Source organism: Vigna angularis, chromosome 6, assembly GCF_016808095.1.
Source record: "Vigna angularis cultivar LongXiaoDou No.4 chromosome 6, ASM1680809v1, whole genome shotgun sequence".
Lineage (NCBI taxonomy): Eukaryota > Viridiplantae > Streptophyta > Magnoliopsida > Fabales > Fabaceae > Vigna > Vigna angularis.
Window position 1 is genome coordinate 28,880,405 of NC_068975.1, and position 18,054 is coordinate 28,898,458.

Consider the following 18,054-nt stretch of genomic DNA (forward strand, 5'->3'; position numbering starts at 1 on the left):
TTGAGTTAAGGAATGATTTAGAAGAAGAAGAAGAAACAAGAATGAGCACTCCACAGTTTGTTTAAATTTTTAAGCATAAAAGTTAGATTATCCAAATATGAGTAAACTTCAGTTGGATTTGGATTAGTTTCAATAAAATATGAAATCTGAATAGACTATTTTATTTCTTCGTTTTGTTCGTTAAGTAATGTCAATATTTAGATTTTTTCACAATTAACTAAGAAACTCCAAGTAATGGTATTGGATTTTTAGTTACTTTAACTGATGAGAAGGAATGACGAGGGTAATAAAAAAAACAAGTAAAAGATAATCAATATTATCCGATGATTATTAGAAAAGTGACTATTTTTTTCCGAAAAAAAGACACAGTAACTTTAATTAACTTTACTTACTTTTAACTTTTTCCTGAAATAATTTTAATTAACTTTGTTCAATTTTATATTTTTTTTAAATGAAATTGTCCACTCAATCCATAAAAATTAATTAAAATCACGTGACTTTTTGCAGAAAAATAATTGAATCCATTCCTGTAATTATTTTATATTCATTAGTACAAATAAATAAATGCAATTCAAAATATAAATTTATAAATTAAATTGTACGTAATTTTTTCTTGCCAATAATTTTACTTTTTTTTAGAATTTAATTTCAAAAAATAATTAAAAAATTAAAAGAAAAACTACTAATGACTAATAAATATGGGGATTCATATTATGATATTTGTTTCAACACAATAATAAATAGATAATTAAGATATTCATGATTAGTATTATTGCGGCGGTTTTTATAGATGAATACAAAGCTTTTTGACATCCTCACGTTATATAGCTGAAGTGCATATTTGAACAAATAAAAATAAAAACAGATTCTTATGGTTGTGCATTAAGCCAAGTGATGTTATCATTTCCAAGTGAACACGAGAACACTAATACTCAAATCATTTCAAAGTGATGTTATGATCCTGTATTCAGATGCATAACGTTTATAACTGCTCTACGTACATTTTTCTATGGAATCAAAGGAAGAAAAGAATGAAGAATAAAATGATAACACCTACTTACCTACCTATGTTTTCAGTCCTCAACTCTCTTATATCTTCTGCTTGTCTAATATTTGCAGATGTCTCATTTCTTGAATCCATGTCATCGTCGTCATCACCATCTACGTATATAATATCATCATCATCATCAAGCTCATCTTCACCATCCCAGTCTTCATCATACTCTTCATCAAATTCTTCATCGTCGTTATCATCTGCATTTGCCCGCAGAGTGTGAAACTCCGGAGGAGGAGGGCAATCTTCAGTGATTGCCTCGTCCCTCTTTATCACAAGATGCCGAATAACTCTTTCATCTTGGTCCAACAAAGTCTTCAAGTCGTTGATATATTTTGCATCCAACTCGAAGTTCATCAACATGTAGTGGGCTTTATTAGCTTTCTTTATTTTGTAAGCTAACCTTCTCATACCCCAATCATTCAACCTCCAAATCTGACCTTTCTTCTCCCTCATGAAGTCTGTCAATATGAGAAAAACTAGTCAGAACATCTTTTTTTTCATCTGCAGATCGCAGCAACGTTTTAAGAAACCACTACTATCATATCAAGGAACCGCAGTTGTTTCGTTTGATGCCAAAAAAATAAATCCAATTATCAGATAGTGACTGTTTGTTCGTTGTAATTCAACAAGTTACATATTTTACCACCACCAGTTCAATGGATCATAGAGACTACCTAATCTTGAAAGAGGATGAAGTATATCGAGTGCAGAACTTTTGCTAAGCCCTATCTTGTCCTACTGAATGAATAAGAACAAAAGTATTGAAATCCCTCATGAAATTTCAGGAGAGGGCATTAGAGACTATATTTACCAGCTATGAACCTATGACTTGTAAACTTTTGGCAAAGCTAGAATAAAAAATACAATTAGAGTTAATTCGATAATAAGGGCAGTAAGAAAACAACAAGCCAACTATAAAGGTTTCCATTTGTCATAGACCACCATCCTCCACCTGATAACCAGCTAGCCACTTTAGGAATGGCTACAGCAGAACGTGACTTGCTGATAGAAATGGTAAACTATTGAACTCATTCCACATCACACATCAGGGAATATGAACAGTTAAAAAATGATACAGAGTATACAATGAAGGTTACCTTGAATTTTCTCGTTGACAGCTGCAACCTCATCTTCATGCTTCTCATGGATTAAGTACATGACCTCATAGTGGCGTACTGCAGAGGTAAGAAAGCAGTGTGGTGTGAGATAGAGCAGTTGAAATATAGGTAAAGATTAGCACCTGAGATCTTTTACTTTACTATGCATTGACGGAAGATTGGTAACTATAATAAGAAGCCATATGACATCTTAAATGGAAAACAAGCGAGCACATGCACATATGCGTCAGTCCCTACACAGTGCTCCCAATAAGCAGGGTCAGTCAACAGTAGATGTGCACAACCTTATCCCTACAAGTGGGGAGACTGTGTCCAGGATTTGATCATATGACCTTCAGGAAACAAGACAACAACCTTACTGTTGCATCAGGACTTACCCTCTACGCACGCAATGTAACTTAAATTATCAGAATGTATGGAAATTGATTGTAACAAAACTATAAAATAATGTGGGCAAACATCTACAAGTTCAGCGCAAAAGATTGAACGTTGACAAATGAGATTTAGATACAAGCTAAGAAGATTGAGATACAATAGTTGTTCAGGGCAACTCAAGTTGTGTGCAGGTTAAGCACAGTAACATCATTGGCCTTGATGGTTTCAGTTGAGGATGGTTTGGTACAACCAATCTATTTCACAAGATATTGGACAACTAGAAGAGAACACCGTTGTTTGTCAGGCAGGATAGTTGGCACTAGTTAGTTTAACAAGAATATACATTGAAGTTTCAATCCGGTGGAAGAGGTCTTTGTAGTCATTGGAAGGAAGAGGGTTGGAGGAGTTGATGTTGTATGAATCAACAGATGCCATTGGATAAAGAAAAAAAAAACTGTACAGATTGTGGTTGATGATCAAAGCTTGTGAGCTCTGGATACCCTGCAAAGACCAAATCTTCGAAGGGAACGATCCATCACATTATGACTATAGTATTTGAACAACAGTATACATACAAGACTAGACGGCTCACAAACAACTAAAAGAATTAAACAATGAAAATAATTACGAAAGACATGTAACAAAGTTTCTACTTCGATAAAATTGTCTTCTCTGGCAGAAAGGAAAAAGAATCTACGTACATATTTCACCATTCATATCACTTTCCAGCTCAAGCATCAGCGTTTCGAAGAGTTCTCCTGTAAATCAAAATTAAAAACTATCAAACGAAATAATCTCAGCTCTGAAATCCCGAACAGTTTAGCCTAACAATACAGATGCAAGTAACTAGCCCTAAGATTCCTGGACAGATTAAATAGCTGAACCATGACGACTCACTTTCCTCGGCATCTTCAAACTCCGGGAGCAGCTTCCCTTCTTCCTCAACTGATCTCTGAAAATCGCAATCCCGAAAAAAGAAATCAACGAAAAAGAAACTTCATCTCCATCCCATAAAGAATAAACAGAGTTAACTTTAAATTCCACAGACAATGAAGCAATAATGAGTGTCATAAAACATCAAGATTTTCTAGACTGTTAGGAACACTCCCTTCCCTTCAAACAAACACCCAAGTTTAAGCTGAACGAGTCTTCAAAAGGGTGTCTTGCCCTAAAAACAAAACTGATGAAAAATTGAACCAACCGATAAAATCAAATTAAACTGAGAGGGGAAGACAAAAGCAAATGGAGGGTTGGGTAAAAAAGTGACCTTTTTAAATAAGACAGCTTCAGGGAAGAAACCCGTGGCCTCGTCAGGTTGGGGTACGGAGCTATGGGTATCGTCTTTTTTGTCTTTCTTGCGGGCACTCACAATCAGAGATGCTGATTTTCTGGGCTTATTGTGAATAGAAAATGGAAGCAAAGACGAAGAAGTAGGATAGCTATTTGCGAATATGAGGCATGGGTTGTGGTTGAAATTGAAGCTAACGCAGTTGGTTGTCGTCATGGTGGTTTTTGAAAGCTGAGGGAGGGGATAAGAAGATGCAAGAAAAAAACCCTGAAGCAGTGACTTCGCGTCCATGGAGAGTGGAGTGAATTAAACACACTTCAAGGCTTCGAGTGACTTGATACAATGCTAACACCGAGTGGGGTTCATTTTGTTTTGGACACATAATCCATATCTCTATGATTATTTTATTTCATGAATTATGAATTTAATCACAGTTCAACGGAATTTATCAATTGTAAGTTTAGGGTACATGTGTTCAAAAGCTGACGAAAAATTAATCTAAGCTTTTACTATAATTAAAACGAGTGTCAGAATTAGTTTTAAATATAGATTTAACTAAAATATGTTTTTGTTGTGTTTTTAGGAAATTTAATTGAAGAGGGTTTAAAGTTTTAATTTTATTAATGAAAATAATATATTAATTATCATTTCTACCTTTCTTTTTATTTACAAAAAATCATTCTAGTAAATCTACAAGTAGCATACTTTTCTTAGAGGAGAAAGTTGCAAATTAGCTTATAGCTTTTATTTGAAAGAATTTGTTTTACATAAATATAAAAATTATGCCACATAACATGTTACAAGTATCTAGCAAATTTTTCGATTTTGTTCAAATTATTCTCCAGCTGAACTTGTCAACGTATTGATCACTTTAGAAACTAATTTATGTAATAAGGTATTTAAAAGATTAAAATACACAAGCTATATGAATTAAAGTATATATTTACTTCTGGTGAAAAATAGTTGTAGTTTACAAAAATAGTAAACATTTGGGTATTGTAAAAGTATCTAAAGGAACAAGAAGAAAGCAATTTTAGTCAACTAAATTAGAAATCTATTTTGTCCGAACTCAATTAGAAAGACTTTTAAACTAACTAAATATTTAATTCACTGGCCAGAAATCCATAGTTATGTATGTAGTCAAAACACGGCCAATGGTATGGTATACGCTAATACCGTGGCTGTCGAGAATTTCTTATGGATACAATTTTGTTCTTAGGTATACCATTAAAGTGTTCCTTCGGCGGAGATAGGTCATGATTCACGATGGTCATTTTCTAATTTTGCAATAAGAAAATCATGGGCAGGAGAATCATTGGTACAAGGCTGTATTAAAAAGGCTAAAAGATTACCAAAAACTTTATTGGACAACAAAATCTACACTTTCGAGAAAGACAACGCTGTACAATGTGGCTCCAACTCAATTTTTGGGGCTTCATTTAACAGATAGCGGCTTCGAAACTTACATGCTTTTCAAGCCTTGGTAGGGCTCAAGGCAATACTGCCATACTAAGATATAACATTATCTGGTTATCACCATTGCTTTTTTCCCTTTTTCTTTCTCTTGCTGCTACTGCCACTAGCACTAGCACCACCACCACTACTACTAGGACTTTTCATCCCATTTCCAGATTTGGGTGATGGGCTCTCTGTTGCAGTGCCACTAAAATTGTCAAACGCACCTGCCTGGACTGCATTTTGTAACCATTCAAAGAATTCTTCCTCAGTCATGGTTTCTTCGATATTAGGTGCTGGCATCCGCCCACCTCTTTGACCTGAACTAGTTCCTTTACCAGAATTATTCTTGGACATTAAACTGGTGTTAACATGGAAACTTGGCTTATGAGTGTTCGCTGGACATCTCATGCCCTGCAAGAAATTTGTTCATCAGCAATGCCTTGTGAATCTAATCTCCTCATAAGTCTCAATGAGTAAGTTATGCAGCATGAACAAGTGAAATTGTTAACGACCAGAGAAGACAGAGATGATGTATCTAGCATCCGGAAACTATAGAAATATCCATATCACTATTTTACATTTCATTGCTAGAGAAAACAGTTTTTATATCAATTCCTCGTTCAAATACCTCATTGGTCCATTTAATAATCAAAGAGACTGATAGTCAGCCAATCATATAAATCCTCTAATAAATTACCTGACAGATATACCATTCGGTGGCATCGTATATCCTGCTACCAGCACACACATACGCTGAAGGAGCATCCACCTAAAGTAAAAACAATTCAAAGCATTAAGCAAAACTGTATTCTGACTAAATCTCCGGGAACCAGGAATTGGCTCAAGATAAAATCTAAACTATAGGTTTTAAGGTGCTTTCTAATAAGATTCTCAAAAAAAATACAATGATTCTTACCTTCTGCAATAAACCAAAAAGAAATGGTTGGGAAGATTGTTCAACCCATCCATCCCCATCCTTAGCTTGATGAAAATCTTGGCAATCCTTTAAAACAAAAGACCCCACCTTAAAACACTGCTATCATATTTGTGAAAAATACTCCGTAGGGAAAATATGTAGATAACAATATTGACAAATATTATGCAATTTAATGATATATGATGCCAATTGTCAGTTAAGAAAGCTGGGCTTGATTGAGAACGAGAAAGATCAAGAAGAAACCTGGCACCATCTTGCCCGAGACTTTTGTTTCTTGGTGTGTATCCAGACATGAAAACCACCACACCTTTTGCAGGCTATTCGCCTTGAATCACCAAATGGGTCCTTGCCATCTGCATCAGACCGTGCAAATCCTGAAGGAAAGAATCCATGCCTACCATTCTGACAAATTAGTTGCATTCACAGCAAGAGTTAGACACGAGTATAATTAAATCAAAAGCTAAATTGCAAAGTTCTCTAAATGGTCTGCACAAGCATGTCTAGGGAAAAAGAAAAACAGCTAACTGCACCTTCCCGATACAGAACAATAAATGCATGAGCAGAAGTCAGCTGCATATCCCAAAAAGTTATGTACAAATATTCTAAAATCAGCATTAAAACATTAGTCATTACAATTGCATTGTTTGGGAAGCTGGTCTCTTAACTTGAGCCATGCCATCAATAGTGATAAAAAAATTCCTACGCGGAGAGGTTAGGTTACTTCAAGAGTAATGGTGAAAATTATTATCTACCTACCTGCCTAGCTACATATATACATACACACAGACATATATACATCAGAGTAGAAAAACTTCACTAATTTGTTACCATTCACAAACAACAACATTCATCCTTATTTTTCCATGGATCTTATCCCAAATACTAATGAATATTAATCCTGATCACGATGTGTCAATATTATCATGATTCCATGACCCATAATGTTCTCTTCCCACTTCCTAAATACTAAAATATCATAAATCATACCTTATCAGATGCGTCATGAAATCTACGAAAGACACTCAATAGCTCCTCTCTCCTTAGCTCATCATCATAAGCTTTTCGCTTCAAGGAATCCATTAGAATCTGGAAATCATTACAACCATATAGTATTAGGGAAGAATTATCCCTTGATTTTCAGGATGAAAAAAAAACTTGAAACGCACCTCATAAGCATTTTGAAGTTTCTTAAATGCTTCAGCAGCCTTTTCATTACCCATATTTTTGTCAGGATGTACCAACATTGCCTGATAATCAGTGAAAACAGAGGTTATTTAGAGAATTATCAGGTACAAGAAATAATTGTACGAGTTCTAGAAGAAAACTATACTTTCATCCTCCAGCTCAATATCCAACCACTGATAACTCAAAACAATGCAAAATCTTAGAAAGAAGCGTAAAAAATAAAGAATGGCTGCATTTATTTATATTATAGAATACTAACCTTTTTCCTATATTCCCGCTTTAGTATTGAAACATCTATATTTTCATATCGCATCAAGCCCAGTGCTGCATAGTGATCAGAGCAGTTCAACAAACGGACTACTTCATCTTCAGAAGTTACATCAGAATCAACCCCACTAGTTGAAGGGATCCCAGCACTGCGATCTGCTGATGGTCCAGGTCCATTTTCAGAGGAAGAAGCATGTGTTGATCCGTCACTGAATCCAGGTTGACCATACGTTCCAGTTCTTTGCTCAAAAGGATTGGATCTACTCTGTTGATCTATGTTTTTCTTGAGGAAGTATATCAGAACATCACTAGAGATAAAAGCTAAATTAAAAGCCACCAGCAAACCAAGCCACCCAACATACAGCCGTGCACAATAGACAGAATACACTGTGGTGATAAGTAGTGCCACCCGTTCATGACTAAACATAAATGCCAATCCTGAATTCAAATAAAATTAAACATTTAGTAAGTTTGGAAAGAAGATACATCAAGCAGCGTAAATAGATATTGTATGTACATACATAAGGCTGTATAACATGCATATCCAACTATCTAGAGAGAATGCCACAAATACAAAGACTTTGTTCAAATGTAAACAGAAGGGCAAACATCTCACCTCCTAGGATGATGAAAAATGCCGTTGTCCAAAAGCTACCATAAAACCACAAGATAACAACTCCAATGATTGCAACAATCAAAATTGCAAGCATAAGCCCAAGAAAAAATCCAATCAAAGCAGCCAGGCCCTAATCAATTACAAAAGCTATCAGTATGGGAAGAAAAGAAAAATACAAGCCCCAATTTAGAACACAAATAGAATGAACAAATGCACGAAACATCCCAAATACAAATGTAAGAACATATACCTAGAACTAAAGAGTAACATGTTCCCTAAATTCATCCAAATTATCATGTTTGTTACATGTGGAGTTCAAAAGTCAAATAGTTACAAGAAGGTGCAACCCAAGCTGGTTAAATTATGCAAAAACTGAAACAAATTGCACAATAGATTTTGTAATTTGTTATGCACACTCCCAGCCCACGCGGTTGTTTATTAATTGGACAAGGCAAAACATTTTCTTCCCTCTCGCTGAACTATCACTACCATATCTTACCTAAAATTGCAACAGGCATCTTAAGACAGTAAATTAAAAATCAAAAAGAAATGCATATATAATAAAGAAATAAGATGCACGTCTACAGAAAAAGAGATAGAATTTCAATCTACCTGTTCAATGAACATTCTTTCATCTCACTGCTCTTTCCTAGAGTAATTAAATTCAATGGTAGGGAATTAACCAACAGAAAATACGACAATACTTATAGTGCATCTACACAAGTAGTGTGTGAGTGTCTTCGAAAAAACTAATAGAATAAAATTAATTACTTATAATAGCTAACACAACCTTCAATCATTGAGATTATTTTCATCAGATTAACTCGATAATAAAAAACAATGACAAGTGAGACAAGGCTTACCACGACAGCAAGAAACTTGAGCACCCCTATCATACTAATCACAGAAAATATGCTACACCATATAACAGAGAAGAAGGACGTTGTACCCATTCGTACAAATGAATCAATACCCCGAAGTGCACAATCCAACCAAAATACTGATAATAGGAGCACTACATTTCCAAAATGCATGAGCCACTTCAGAATAACAGGATATGCCTGCACAACTTTCGTTCTGAAATCATGATAGGCTTTAAACATGATGGTTCTAAGAGATACAAACAATGGAGTCTGCCTGGTTAGCCACTCTGAAATTGCTGTGAACATGGAAAACAGTGAAAACCTTAATCTTCTAATTATCACATTATCGGCAAGGTCTACTTTATCCACCACACTTTTCAGGTGCAAACTATCCAGTATACAGCTCAATCTACTATTTATACTCTGAAGACCTTGATCACTTCTAGGTAAAGACCCATTTTCTTCTTGTACTGAACCTTCGGAATTCAAACTGTCATCCCTCGAATCTCTCTCAAAGGGCAAGGACTCCTCCAGGTCATGCTTTCCAGCCATCCCTTGTTTCTCTTTCAGAGAAATATTTTCAGACTTATGTTCATTGTTAAAGTCATCACCTGAAGAACTGGCATCACATGCAGTCCGCGCAACACCGCTATCACCGTCAGTGAGGTCCTCTCTCGGGAAAACCTTCACCGGCCCTCCTTTAACATGGCCCTTCATTCCCGGAAGCACACTATCAGAAACCCCCTTTTTGTGATTCAATCCCTGACGGTCCACTCCATTCTTCTGCTGATTACCCTTCCGAGCCATGTAGCTATGAAAACTTTTAGGAAACTACTCCAAAGAAAGGCTCCAACTCATACCATTCCAAACTCCATTAGCACTACGCCCTGATTAAAACAGGAAAACGATAGATTAAGCCCAAAATCACCGTGCCGCAATCATCCACACATTAAGACCAAATAGCAAGTAGTTCCACACAAAAAAAAATTGACATTCAACGTCACATGTGCACAATAAACCCTAAAATCACAGAATAGATAAAATCCCGTACACCACGTGAATAAATTAAAAATAGGAAATGATTAGGGTTCGAGATAAGGAAGTAAAACAATAATCGAGTGATCACACAAAAGAAACCGATACAGGTAAAACCAAGAGATCATGCGAAGAACGTGTAACTCGAACTACGCTGCGCTACCATTAGAGAACGTCGAGAGAAAGAGCATCAAAAACCCTAAACGCAGAAGGATCGTGTGTGTGTATGTGTGTGTGTGTGTGACAGAGAGAGAGAGTTCTGTGAGAGAGAATCAGTGTTGCGAAGGGAATTAGAAAGAAAAAGAGAAAGATAATAACAATTTGTGCATCTTGTTTCTTGACCGAGGACTGGCTAATGTGTCATCCACTCACTACTCGCATTTTCAACGCAAACCACTTTAATGCAAACGGAGTTACCACGTCACGAACCAAACACACCTTAATTCACGTGTTCCCCTACCTATTCATGCTAATTAATATGATTATCAACAAAGTTTTAGTCCATTATCAGTAATTAGCATATTACATTATTTTTACACTATTGTTTTTTCACAAAAATATCGAAATTTTATCTGTCCTAATCTACTTCAAAATGAGGTAGGTATTTAATTTTTCTTTCTTAATTAATGTTCTTTAGCAAATATTAATGTTCTTTAACAAATATGGTACTAAATTCTCTTGAAATTATGAGGTGTATTTGCCTTATTTAGAAAAAATAGGTCATACTGGAAAGATAAATTTACACTTATCTGAACAAATTACTGTAATAAGTTTGTTTCTTCCTTTAAAACCCAACCAACTCCATGTCAAATAGCTTTGTGGTTTTATAAAACAAAATATAAGTGAGTTTTTTCCCTTTACATTTTTCATGTGTTTCGTTTTATAAATAGGCTTAAATATTTTTTATGCTATAAAATATTATTTTGGTTTTTTTTTCTTATGTATTTTAGGAATATGAGTGATCAAATTAAATTGGTTTAATTGCATTGAGTTTAATAAGAGATTCCTATTTGTTTAATATGGAATTGAATCGAGTCATCAATTTAAGTAATTAAAAATGCAACATTAAATTTTAAAAGAAAATCTTAAAATCAATAACTTTCAACTTTTATTTTTTCTTACAAGTCAATATATTACTCATGACACAAAAAGGTAATTCTCAAAGTGAAAAGTCAAATAATAATAAGAATTTTGTTACAAATGGGTATTGGTATTGCTGTCGTTGGAAATGGATGCGTATAAATAAGACTGGTAACACGAGTTAATCCATTTTGATCCGTTTTGTTTTTTATTTGTCAAAAACAGTTTGGTCCGTCACAAAAAAAACAATCATAAATCTCAACTTATTTTTTTATAAGATGGATTGGCCGTTATTTTCTTTTTTAATTTTTTATCTTTTGTTTATATATATTAAAGCATATTTAATCATATATAATTTTTTTAAAATTTTAATTAATTAATTATCATTTTTAATTAAATAAATAAAAATAATTATTACATTTACATATTAAATTATTATATTATACTAAAATAAAAATTAATTTATGAATGTTAATTATTTAAATTATAATAATATTACATAAACTTTAACCAATTCAATTTGACTAATATTCAAGTTAACTTGACTTAAGTCATACTTAACCTGTTATTTATCATGTTGGGCCTAAATTAATCTTGATGAGGTTAAGTATAAGGTAATTTTAATCATGCTAAGCCTAATTTAATCTTAATAAAAAAAATATGAACCTTCTTTATTTTATTTATCCTTTATTTTACTCTTATTTGTATATCCTTTAATTTTAGTTTCTTTTGTTTTGGTTCCAAAATATTCTCCGGTTGTTTTGACTGCTGAGGAGAAATAAAAGTTAAAAAAAAAATGAGAAATAAAAAGCCCTCTATTTAATTGGGACGAAAAATGTTGTCCAAAACTTAATTTTTTATGTTCTAAAAATGAAAGAAAAGGATTTAATGGGTTTTGGTATGTAAAAGTTTTTTTTTCAAAGGAAAAAGTGTTTCCTTTGTTATTATTTATTTTATTTTTTTAAATGGCCATATAATTTGTGTCTTGAGAGATGTATATTTAATATATATATATATATATATATATATATATTATATTTCATTTTATTTTATTTTATTTTATTTTACTTTCTAGTATATGTATAAATTTTATATTTTTTCAAACTCACGCCCCTACACTGTAAAATTGTTTCTTTGAACGTAAACATTTTTTCTTCAATTATTTAAGCATCCATCTAAAGTGATTATGACAAGAAAAAGTTGTAAAATAACGTATCATACGTCTAATTCAATGACCCTTAAGGCAGCAAGCTTTTTTCTGCGAGTTTTAAATATAATTTCCAAAATAAAGCACGCAAAAATAAAATGCAGTTAAATTAAATTAAATTTAAAAACTTTTACATTTAATTTGAAAATATTAAAATATTGTAAATTTTTTTTTTAGTTTAAGTAACTCCCTCACTTGAGCAATACTGACTGTCTTCATTATCGCCAACACCAACATGATTAGCATAGTTGCTAATTACCCTCTACCCAGATCACAACACTCTAATACAGATAATAACAATAATAATAATAATAAATGATATAGACATTTAATTATATAGGCCTAAATTAATGACTTGTATGCTTACTATCAACTGCACATAGCAAGAGGTAGGGGACGTGTAAAAAGAGAATGTGCAGAAAACGGAAATGTCAAAGGTTCACGAGAAAGAAAGGATCGTGCAGTAATGTGAATCTACCATATAATTTTCTTTTGTTTATAACAATGTTAATGAAAAAATAAGGTATGTTTGGTCACCTTTACTCAAATTTCCTATGAATTTCACACCTTCCAAACAACCTCTAGAGAAAACTGGAGTTTGAAATATATAGCAAAAACATCCTAAATAGGACACTCAGTCAAATGAAACAAGAACATGAAAAAACGTATCTTCATTTAACCAATACAGACCAAAACTGATATTTTTCTCTACTGACTACTATATTGACATGCACAAAACTACCTATGTGAAAGATCAAACCGTCTTCATTCTGCAAGGGGGAAGTGATTCAACTGTGTTGCTCATACAGTCTATCCAACAGTTTTTTATTCTGTCCACCCAAAAGTCTCAAAGAAATGTTTTGTTGCATGAAACCGCTACATGAGATCCATGTTGCCTTGCAGCATTTCATAATATGCATTATTAAATTTCCAAACAGAACAAAGTGAAATCTGCAGGTCCTAGACAACTAGTGCTTTTCGTTGCTGGAGCAATATTTACATAGGCTTTATATGACAATATCAGATAAAAAACTGCTCAATCAGAAGAATGGCTACTAAAAGTGTTTCGTGCTTGTCACAAAATAGTGATAGTTTGGACTAAAGAAGTTAGATAGATACTACATGTGAAAAAAATTGTCATTTCATGTAACAACCAGCAAGTGTTATCAATGAGCATGAATTTGCAGTGATGATAAACTGATGCTGAGTGTTGACTCGCTGATTATAGTGTTTAAGTGTTTTATTCACAAGCACACCTGTTTTTAAATAGCAATGCTAAATTCGCCTACGTAAAATAGAAGGGTCTGGATATCTACCAAGCGCTAATAATAAATTCAACTCATTCCTGGAAGAAGTCTTTTGTGCATGAGACTAAGAAGAAGTGTTCATGTTGTTTCATACCAAGAGAAAAGAAAAATAGTATGTAATTTAGGAAGTTGCATGTGAATATTGCAAATAAATATAACAAACCCAGTATTTAGTTATAGGCTCCTGAAACCAGACATGCTAAAGTTGGACTGTTTAAGCTTGAAAAGAAAATTAGATAACATAAAATAGAATAAATACATAACTGGCTATTCAGTGAACAGGGTATTATACACTACATATAATTTACATGCACTCCTAGTTTAAATTTTTTTTTCAGTGTTACTGATCAGAAATTATCCCACTCATAGTTTTGACAAACGTAAGTTTTTTCCTTTTCTGAAAAATAATTTGTCTTGGTAATATTCCAAATAGGTCTGTCCTATAAAAGGCCACAAAGGTCCCTCGTTAAGAGCATCATAACTAAGAATTATCCTAATTGACAAGGGAGAAAGAGAACCCAAATTAATAGGATTATATCTAACAATATGGTGCCTGAAGGATAAAATCTCTAACAATATGGTACCTAAATGATAAAATAAAGAAATTTATGATCAATAGGATCATAACTAACAATTATCCAAACAAAATATAATGATATAAAGTTTTTGAAATCAGGAATTCTATATGCGGATATTATCAAGATAAGGAAAGAAAAATAAACAACAAAAACTAAAATAGCTGACTATTTAAATAAAAAAAGGGTTTTGTTTGGACAAACTTTTCCATAGACTCTTTTAGGAGAGAAAACTGAAATTAAGTTCTCCATAAGCTAAAATTAGCTTATGTGCAAATTAAAAATTTAGAGAAGTTTATATGAGAGAACTTCTATGATTTAGTTTATGCAAAAGAGAAGCTAACTTCAGTTCTTCCCCTTAGCAATCCTAATCATTGTGGAATTATCAGGTATCCACCACATCAAATACATAAAAGTGGCTAACAATATCGCCACAAGATTTAGTTGATAGAGAGATAAATCTCACCTGTTTTGTACTTTGTGCGAGTGAACAGATAAATCCAATAGATGATGCTAAAATATTTTGTGATAGGACCTTCATGGCAAAGTCAATGAAATAATTTTAAAATAAAATGTATCAGAAAATACAATATCTTCCAGCAAACAATAATTGGCTAAATGAGTATCAGACGCAACCACAAATATATGTACAAAGGCTATTTATTGAAGCCACAACTCAGTTACAAGAGACAGCGGTGGAACAATATAATGGAGCTTCCATGGCAAAGCCAACACCATAGTTTTAACATGACTACAGAAACAAATGATATCTAAAGCAAATAACATTGGCTTAAATGAATATAGAACACTTGTAACTAAAAATATATGTACAAAAGTTATTTGATGAAGTCACCGTGACTCAGTTGCATGAGAACATTGTGCTGCGATATGCATGAGCAGAAAACCATAATGGGAGTGTAGAGCTATACTTCACAGAGTACATTTCTTTCCAAACTTGACTCTTGCAATGATACACCAAAATCTGCTTATGAGTTGCCAAAAAAACATATTCACCTGTCTGACTGATCGGGAAAATGCCTGGTACCATTCCTCTGATACACCTCAGACTCACCTTATCCACCATACACCATTCATCATTCCAGTAATCTTTTAGCACCCATATATTCATCCATGCTTCTGAAATTTTAATAACAGACAAGCAGCCATCAAAGTCCAAGAGATAAATCCTATAACCATTTCCATAAATCAAGTCATAAGGTAGTTGCATCTTCCTCCAAACGTCACAACTTAAATCAAGCACAAGTATATAAGTAGAGCTAACTGTCAACCAGTGCAGAGCATTATTGACAAAAACAACCTGGTTCTTATTCATGTGAGTGAAATGGTCATCTTGTAATGAGACAAACTTCCTCCACTTGTTCAACTCAGAATTAAAGACCAAACATATGAAACTCCCATCTGGCCTATGACCAAAAGTGCGATGGTAGCCCGCCAGAACAACATTGAACTTCTGATAAGAAGAATCACAGGCCAAGCCAACCAAGGTAGCCTCACCATCCGGATAAAACCGAGTCACAGGCCTTTCCCTACTCTTGGGAAGCAACCGGTACTCGCGAGTGACCGGATTGCAGACATAGAAGACACCCTTATCAGGAATACTAGAGCAACACAGCAAGCCATTACAAGATGCTCGAACCTTAACTCTATCATTCAAGAAACTCAGTGAAAATTCAGACACACCCCTTAAATTATCAACACATATTAAGCTAGATTTGGACCCATACGAATCAGAAACCTCGACCAGAATCATGGGGTTCTTCCTAGAAACCTCATTGTAGAGTTGAACAAAATACTTATCCAAAGACAACCTATTCCACAGTTTGCACACGGTTTTGAACTTGAAAAGGGACTTCACAGGCAACCTTGCAAGAATCTGAATGACAACCTCATCCGGGAAAATCCCATCTCCTCGCATATCCATAACGGAGAACCTCAAATACGAAATCAGAACATGAATAGCAGATTTTTTTTACACGAAATAAACGCTCGGGTACCCAAAAGAACAAAGTTAAAATTTCGATCTTTTCTTACCGGAACAAAATTCGGGGTATCCGATGAAGAAAGGATTCAACTTTGGGGCGGTGGTGGGTTTGCGATGGTTGGAGAATGGGAAAGCGAACAATGGGTCTTCAAATTCCGTTTACGTTTGAAAAAAATAATGGGGGATATGTCGTCATTATCGCCACACACGCAAGATTGAATATATAATATGGCTAAGCGTTTACCCGAAAACGTTCAGAACTTAATGATTGGAATGAGAAGGAGCATGAAATATGAATTTGGTCGCACAATGAAAATAGAGGGAGAGAAGGGGATCGAATCGAAGGAACTTGGTATGTGAAGAATGAGAAGTAGACATAAACGAGTAAACTTAGGATGTATTTGATGTGATGAATGCAGAATTAAGACCAATAGAGGGTTTTATTTTGTTTAGTTCATCTGGCAAGTAACCTCATAAGAACTATGTATTCTGTCAAATAAATTTAAAAAAATTATATAATTAATAAATTTTTATTAATTATAATATTATGGTGTTTTTCTAAATTCAACAGTATAAATATTTTATTAATTAAGGAATATCTAACTTCTTAAAAATTAATTTTTAACTGAATCACACTACTTAAAATAATCACTATTAGCTTAACTGTATTAAACAAAAATAATCATTTTTATTGTTTTACTTGTTTGCTATCAAACTGAAATTTTAGTTAAGAAATTGCTATAAACATGATATTTAAAAGGGCACTATAAATTTAATTTACGAATTATAAATCTCCACATATATGATACAATTGAATGCACTAGTGTATAAGATAGAATAATAATAAACTAATTAATTGTATCTCGGTAAAAAAAAATATTATATTTGAGAATAATTAAAGTATACAAAGTAGGTGAAGAAAGAGGTTAGACTTATACAGTTAACATTATAGTTAATAATTATCTTTAAATTTGATATGTTTGTATTTTCAATAAAGGATCCTATTTTAATGATCTTTTAAAAGTTTCTTATAATTGAATTCTATGACAAAGTATTCATCTTGTCAATATACATTTTAGTTCTTTTTTAATAATATGAGATTTTTTAAATTACAATTTGTGATCAAAAGATAATTGGAATATATTTAATTTGATTAAAAAGTTTATTTATTGCATACAATAATATGAATGAATTGTGGAAATATACATGTATCAAACATTTTTGTTACCATCTATTGCAAAACAGATTAATAGAATATATTTGTAACATTGTTTTTATCATCTATTGCAAAACAAATTAATAAACTATATTCGTTCAACATTTTAAGTATTATATATTTCATCAAACACAAATGTTTCATCCGACAACCTCAAATGCAAAAGCAACACATATATATATATATATATATATATATATATATATATATATATATATATATATATATATATATATATATATATATATATATATATATATATATATATATATATATATATATATATATATTTCGTCTTATAAGTTTGTGTTTAGACAGTATTTAGACATAAGATATGTAGTAATTTGTCAGTGAAAATTTCGCCTAACCTATATCAAGCTTTGTTGTTATTATCTATTAAAAAGAATACACAACTTAGGGTGTGTTTAACAATATTTTTCATCTATTTTTCTTAATATATATATATAT

At 32.9% G+C, this 18,054-nt stretch overlaps 3 protein-coding genes across 8 annotated transcripts; all 3 read right to left on the minus strand.

The window, feature by feature from the left end:
* Window positions 1–872: 872 nt before the first annotated feature.
* Window positions 873–4,208, minus strand: LOC108341144 (protein REGULATOR OF FATTY ACID COMPOSITION 3, chloroplastic). The gene is made up of 5 exons (XM_017578797.2): window positions 3,818–4,208; window positions 3,448–3,502; window positions 3,252–3,308; window positions 2,155–2,232; window positions 873–1,515 (listed from the first exon to the last, which is right to left on the minus strand). The coding sequence occupies exons 1-5, from the start codon at window positions 4,127–4,129 to the stop codon at window positions 1,058–1,060; spliced, it is 960 nt and encodes a 319-aa protein (XP_017434286.1). The 5' UTR covers window positions 4,130–4,208; the 3' UTR covers window positions 873–1,057.
* Window positions 4,209–5,169: 961 nt separating this feature from the next.
* Window positions 5,170–10,614, minus strand: LOC108343042 (uncharacterized). Of its 4 annotated transcripts, none has more exons than XM_017581070.2 (10): window positions 10,518–10,614; window positions 9,165–10,051; window positions 8,302–8,431; window positions 7,678–8,123; window positions 7,400–7,480; window positions 7,221–7,319; window positions 6,477–6,635; window positions 6,213–6,299; window positions 5,994–6,065; window positions 5,170–5,707 (listed from the first exon to the last, which is right to left on the minus strand). In XM_017581070.2, exons 2-10 carry the CDS (start codon window positions 9,969–9,971, stop codon window positions 5,372–5,374), a joined length of 2,217 nt encoding a protein of 738 aa, XP_017436559.1. In that variant the 5' UTR covers window positions 9,972–10,051; window positions 10,518–10,614; the 3' UTR covers window positions 5,170–5,371. The 4 variants fall into 4 exon arrangements, with proteins under 4 accessions (XP_017436559.1, XP_017436556.1, XP_017436557.1 ...); XM_017581067.2 differs by lacking the exon at window positions 10,518–10,614 and adding an exon at window positions 10,363–10,511; XM_017581068.2 differs by lacking the exon at window positions 10,518–10,614 and adding an exon at window positions 10,344–10,511.
* A 2,531-nt stretch (window positions 10,615–13,145) lies between these two features.
* LOC108341869 (F-box protein At5g49610) lies at window positions 13,146–16,798 on the minus strand. 3 transcript variants are annotated; one of them, XM_052878980.1, is made up of 3 exons: window positions 15,383–16,798; window positions 14,835–14,903; window positions 13,146–13,382 (listed from the first exon to the last, which is right to left on the minus strand). In XM_052878980.1, the coding sequence occupies exons 1-3, from the start codon at window positions 16,308–16,310 to the stop codon at window positions 13,363–13,365; spliced, it is 1,017 nt and encodes a 338-aa protein (XP_052734940.1). In that variant the 5' UTR covers window positions 16,311–16,798; the 3' UTR covers window positions 13,146–13,362. The 3 variants fall into 3 exon arrangements, with proteins under 3 accessions (XP_052734940.1, XP_052734939.1, XP_017435022.2); XM_052878979.1 differs by having other exon boundaries at window positions 13,146–14,903; XM_017579533.2 differs by lacking the exons at window positions 13,146–13,382; window positions 14,835–14,903 and having other exon boundaries at window positions 15,013–16,320; window positions 16,421–16,795.
* Window positions 16,799–18,054: the final 1,256 nt, after the last annotated feature.

Excerpts from the sequence above, each read along its gene's own strand:
- LOC108343042 (XM_017581070.2), bottom strand. The coding sequence starts at position 9,971 with ATGGCTCGGAAGGGTAATCAGCAGAAGAATGGAGTGGACCGTCAGGGA. Across the intron at positions 8,432-9,164 it reads TCAAGTTTCTTGCTGTCGTG|GGCCTGGCTGCTTTGATTGG; the intron begins GTAAGCCTTGTC and ends GTAATTGATTAG. Across the intron at positions 7,320-7,399 it reads AACTTCAAAATGCTTATGAG|ATTCTAATGGATTCCTTGAA; the intron begins GTGCGTTTCAAG and ends AATGATTTCCAG.
- LOC108341144 (XM_017578797.2), bottom strand. The coding sequence starts at position 4,129 with ATGGACGCGAAGTCACTGCTTCAGGGTTTTTTTCTTGCATCTTCTTAT. Across the intron at positions 3,503-3,817 it reads AAGCTGTCTTATTTAAAAAG|AGATCAGTTGAGGAAGAAGG; the intron begins GTCACTTTTTTA and ends TGCGATTTTCAG. Across the intron at positions 3,309-3,447 it reads GTTTGAAGATGCCGAGGAAA|GAGAACTCTTCGAAACGCTG; the intron begins GTGAGTCGTCAT and ends TTTGATTTACAG.
- LOC108341869 (XM_017579533.2), bottom strand. The coding sequence starts at position 16,310 with ATGGATATGCGAGGAGATGGGATTTTCCCGGATGAGGTTGTCATTCAG.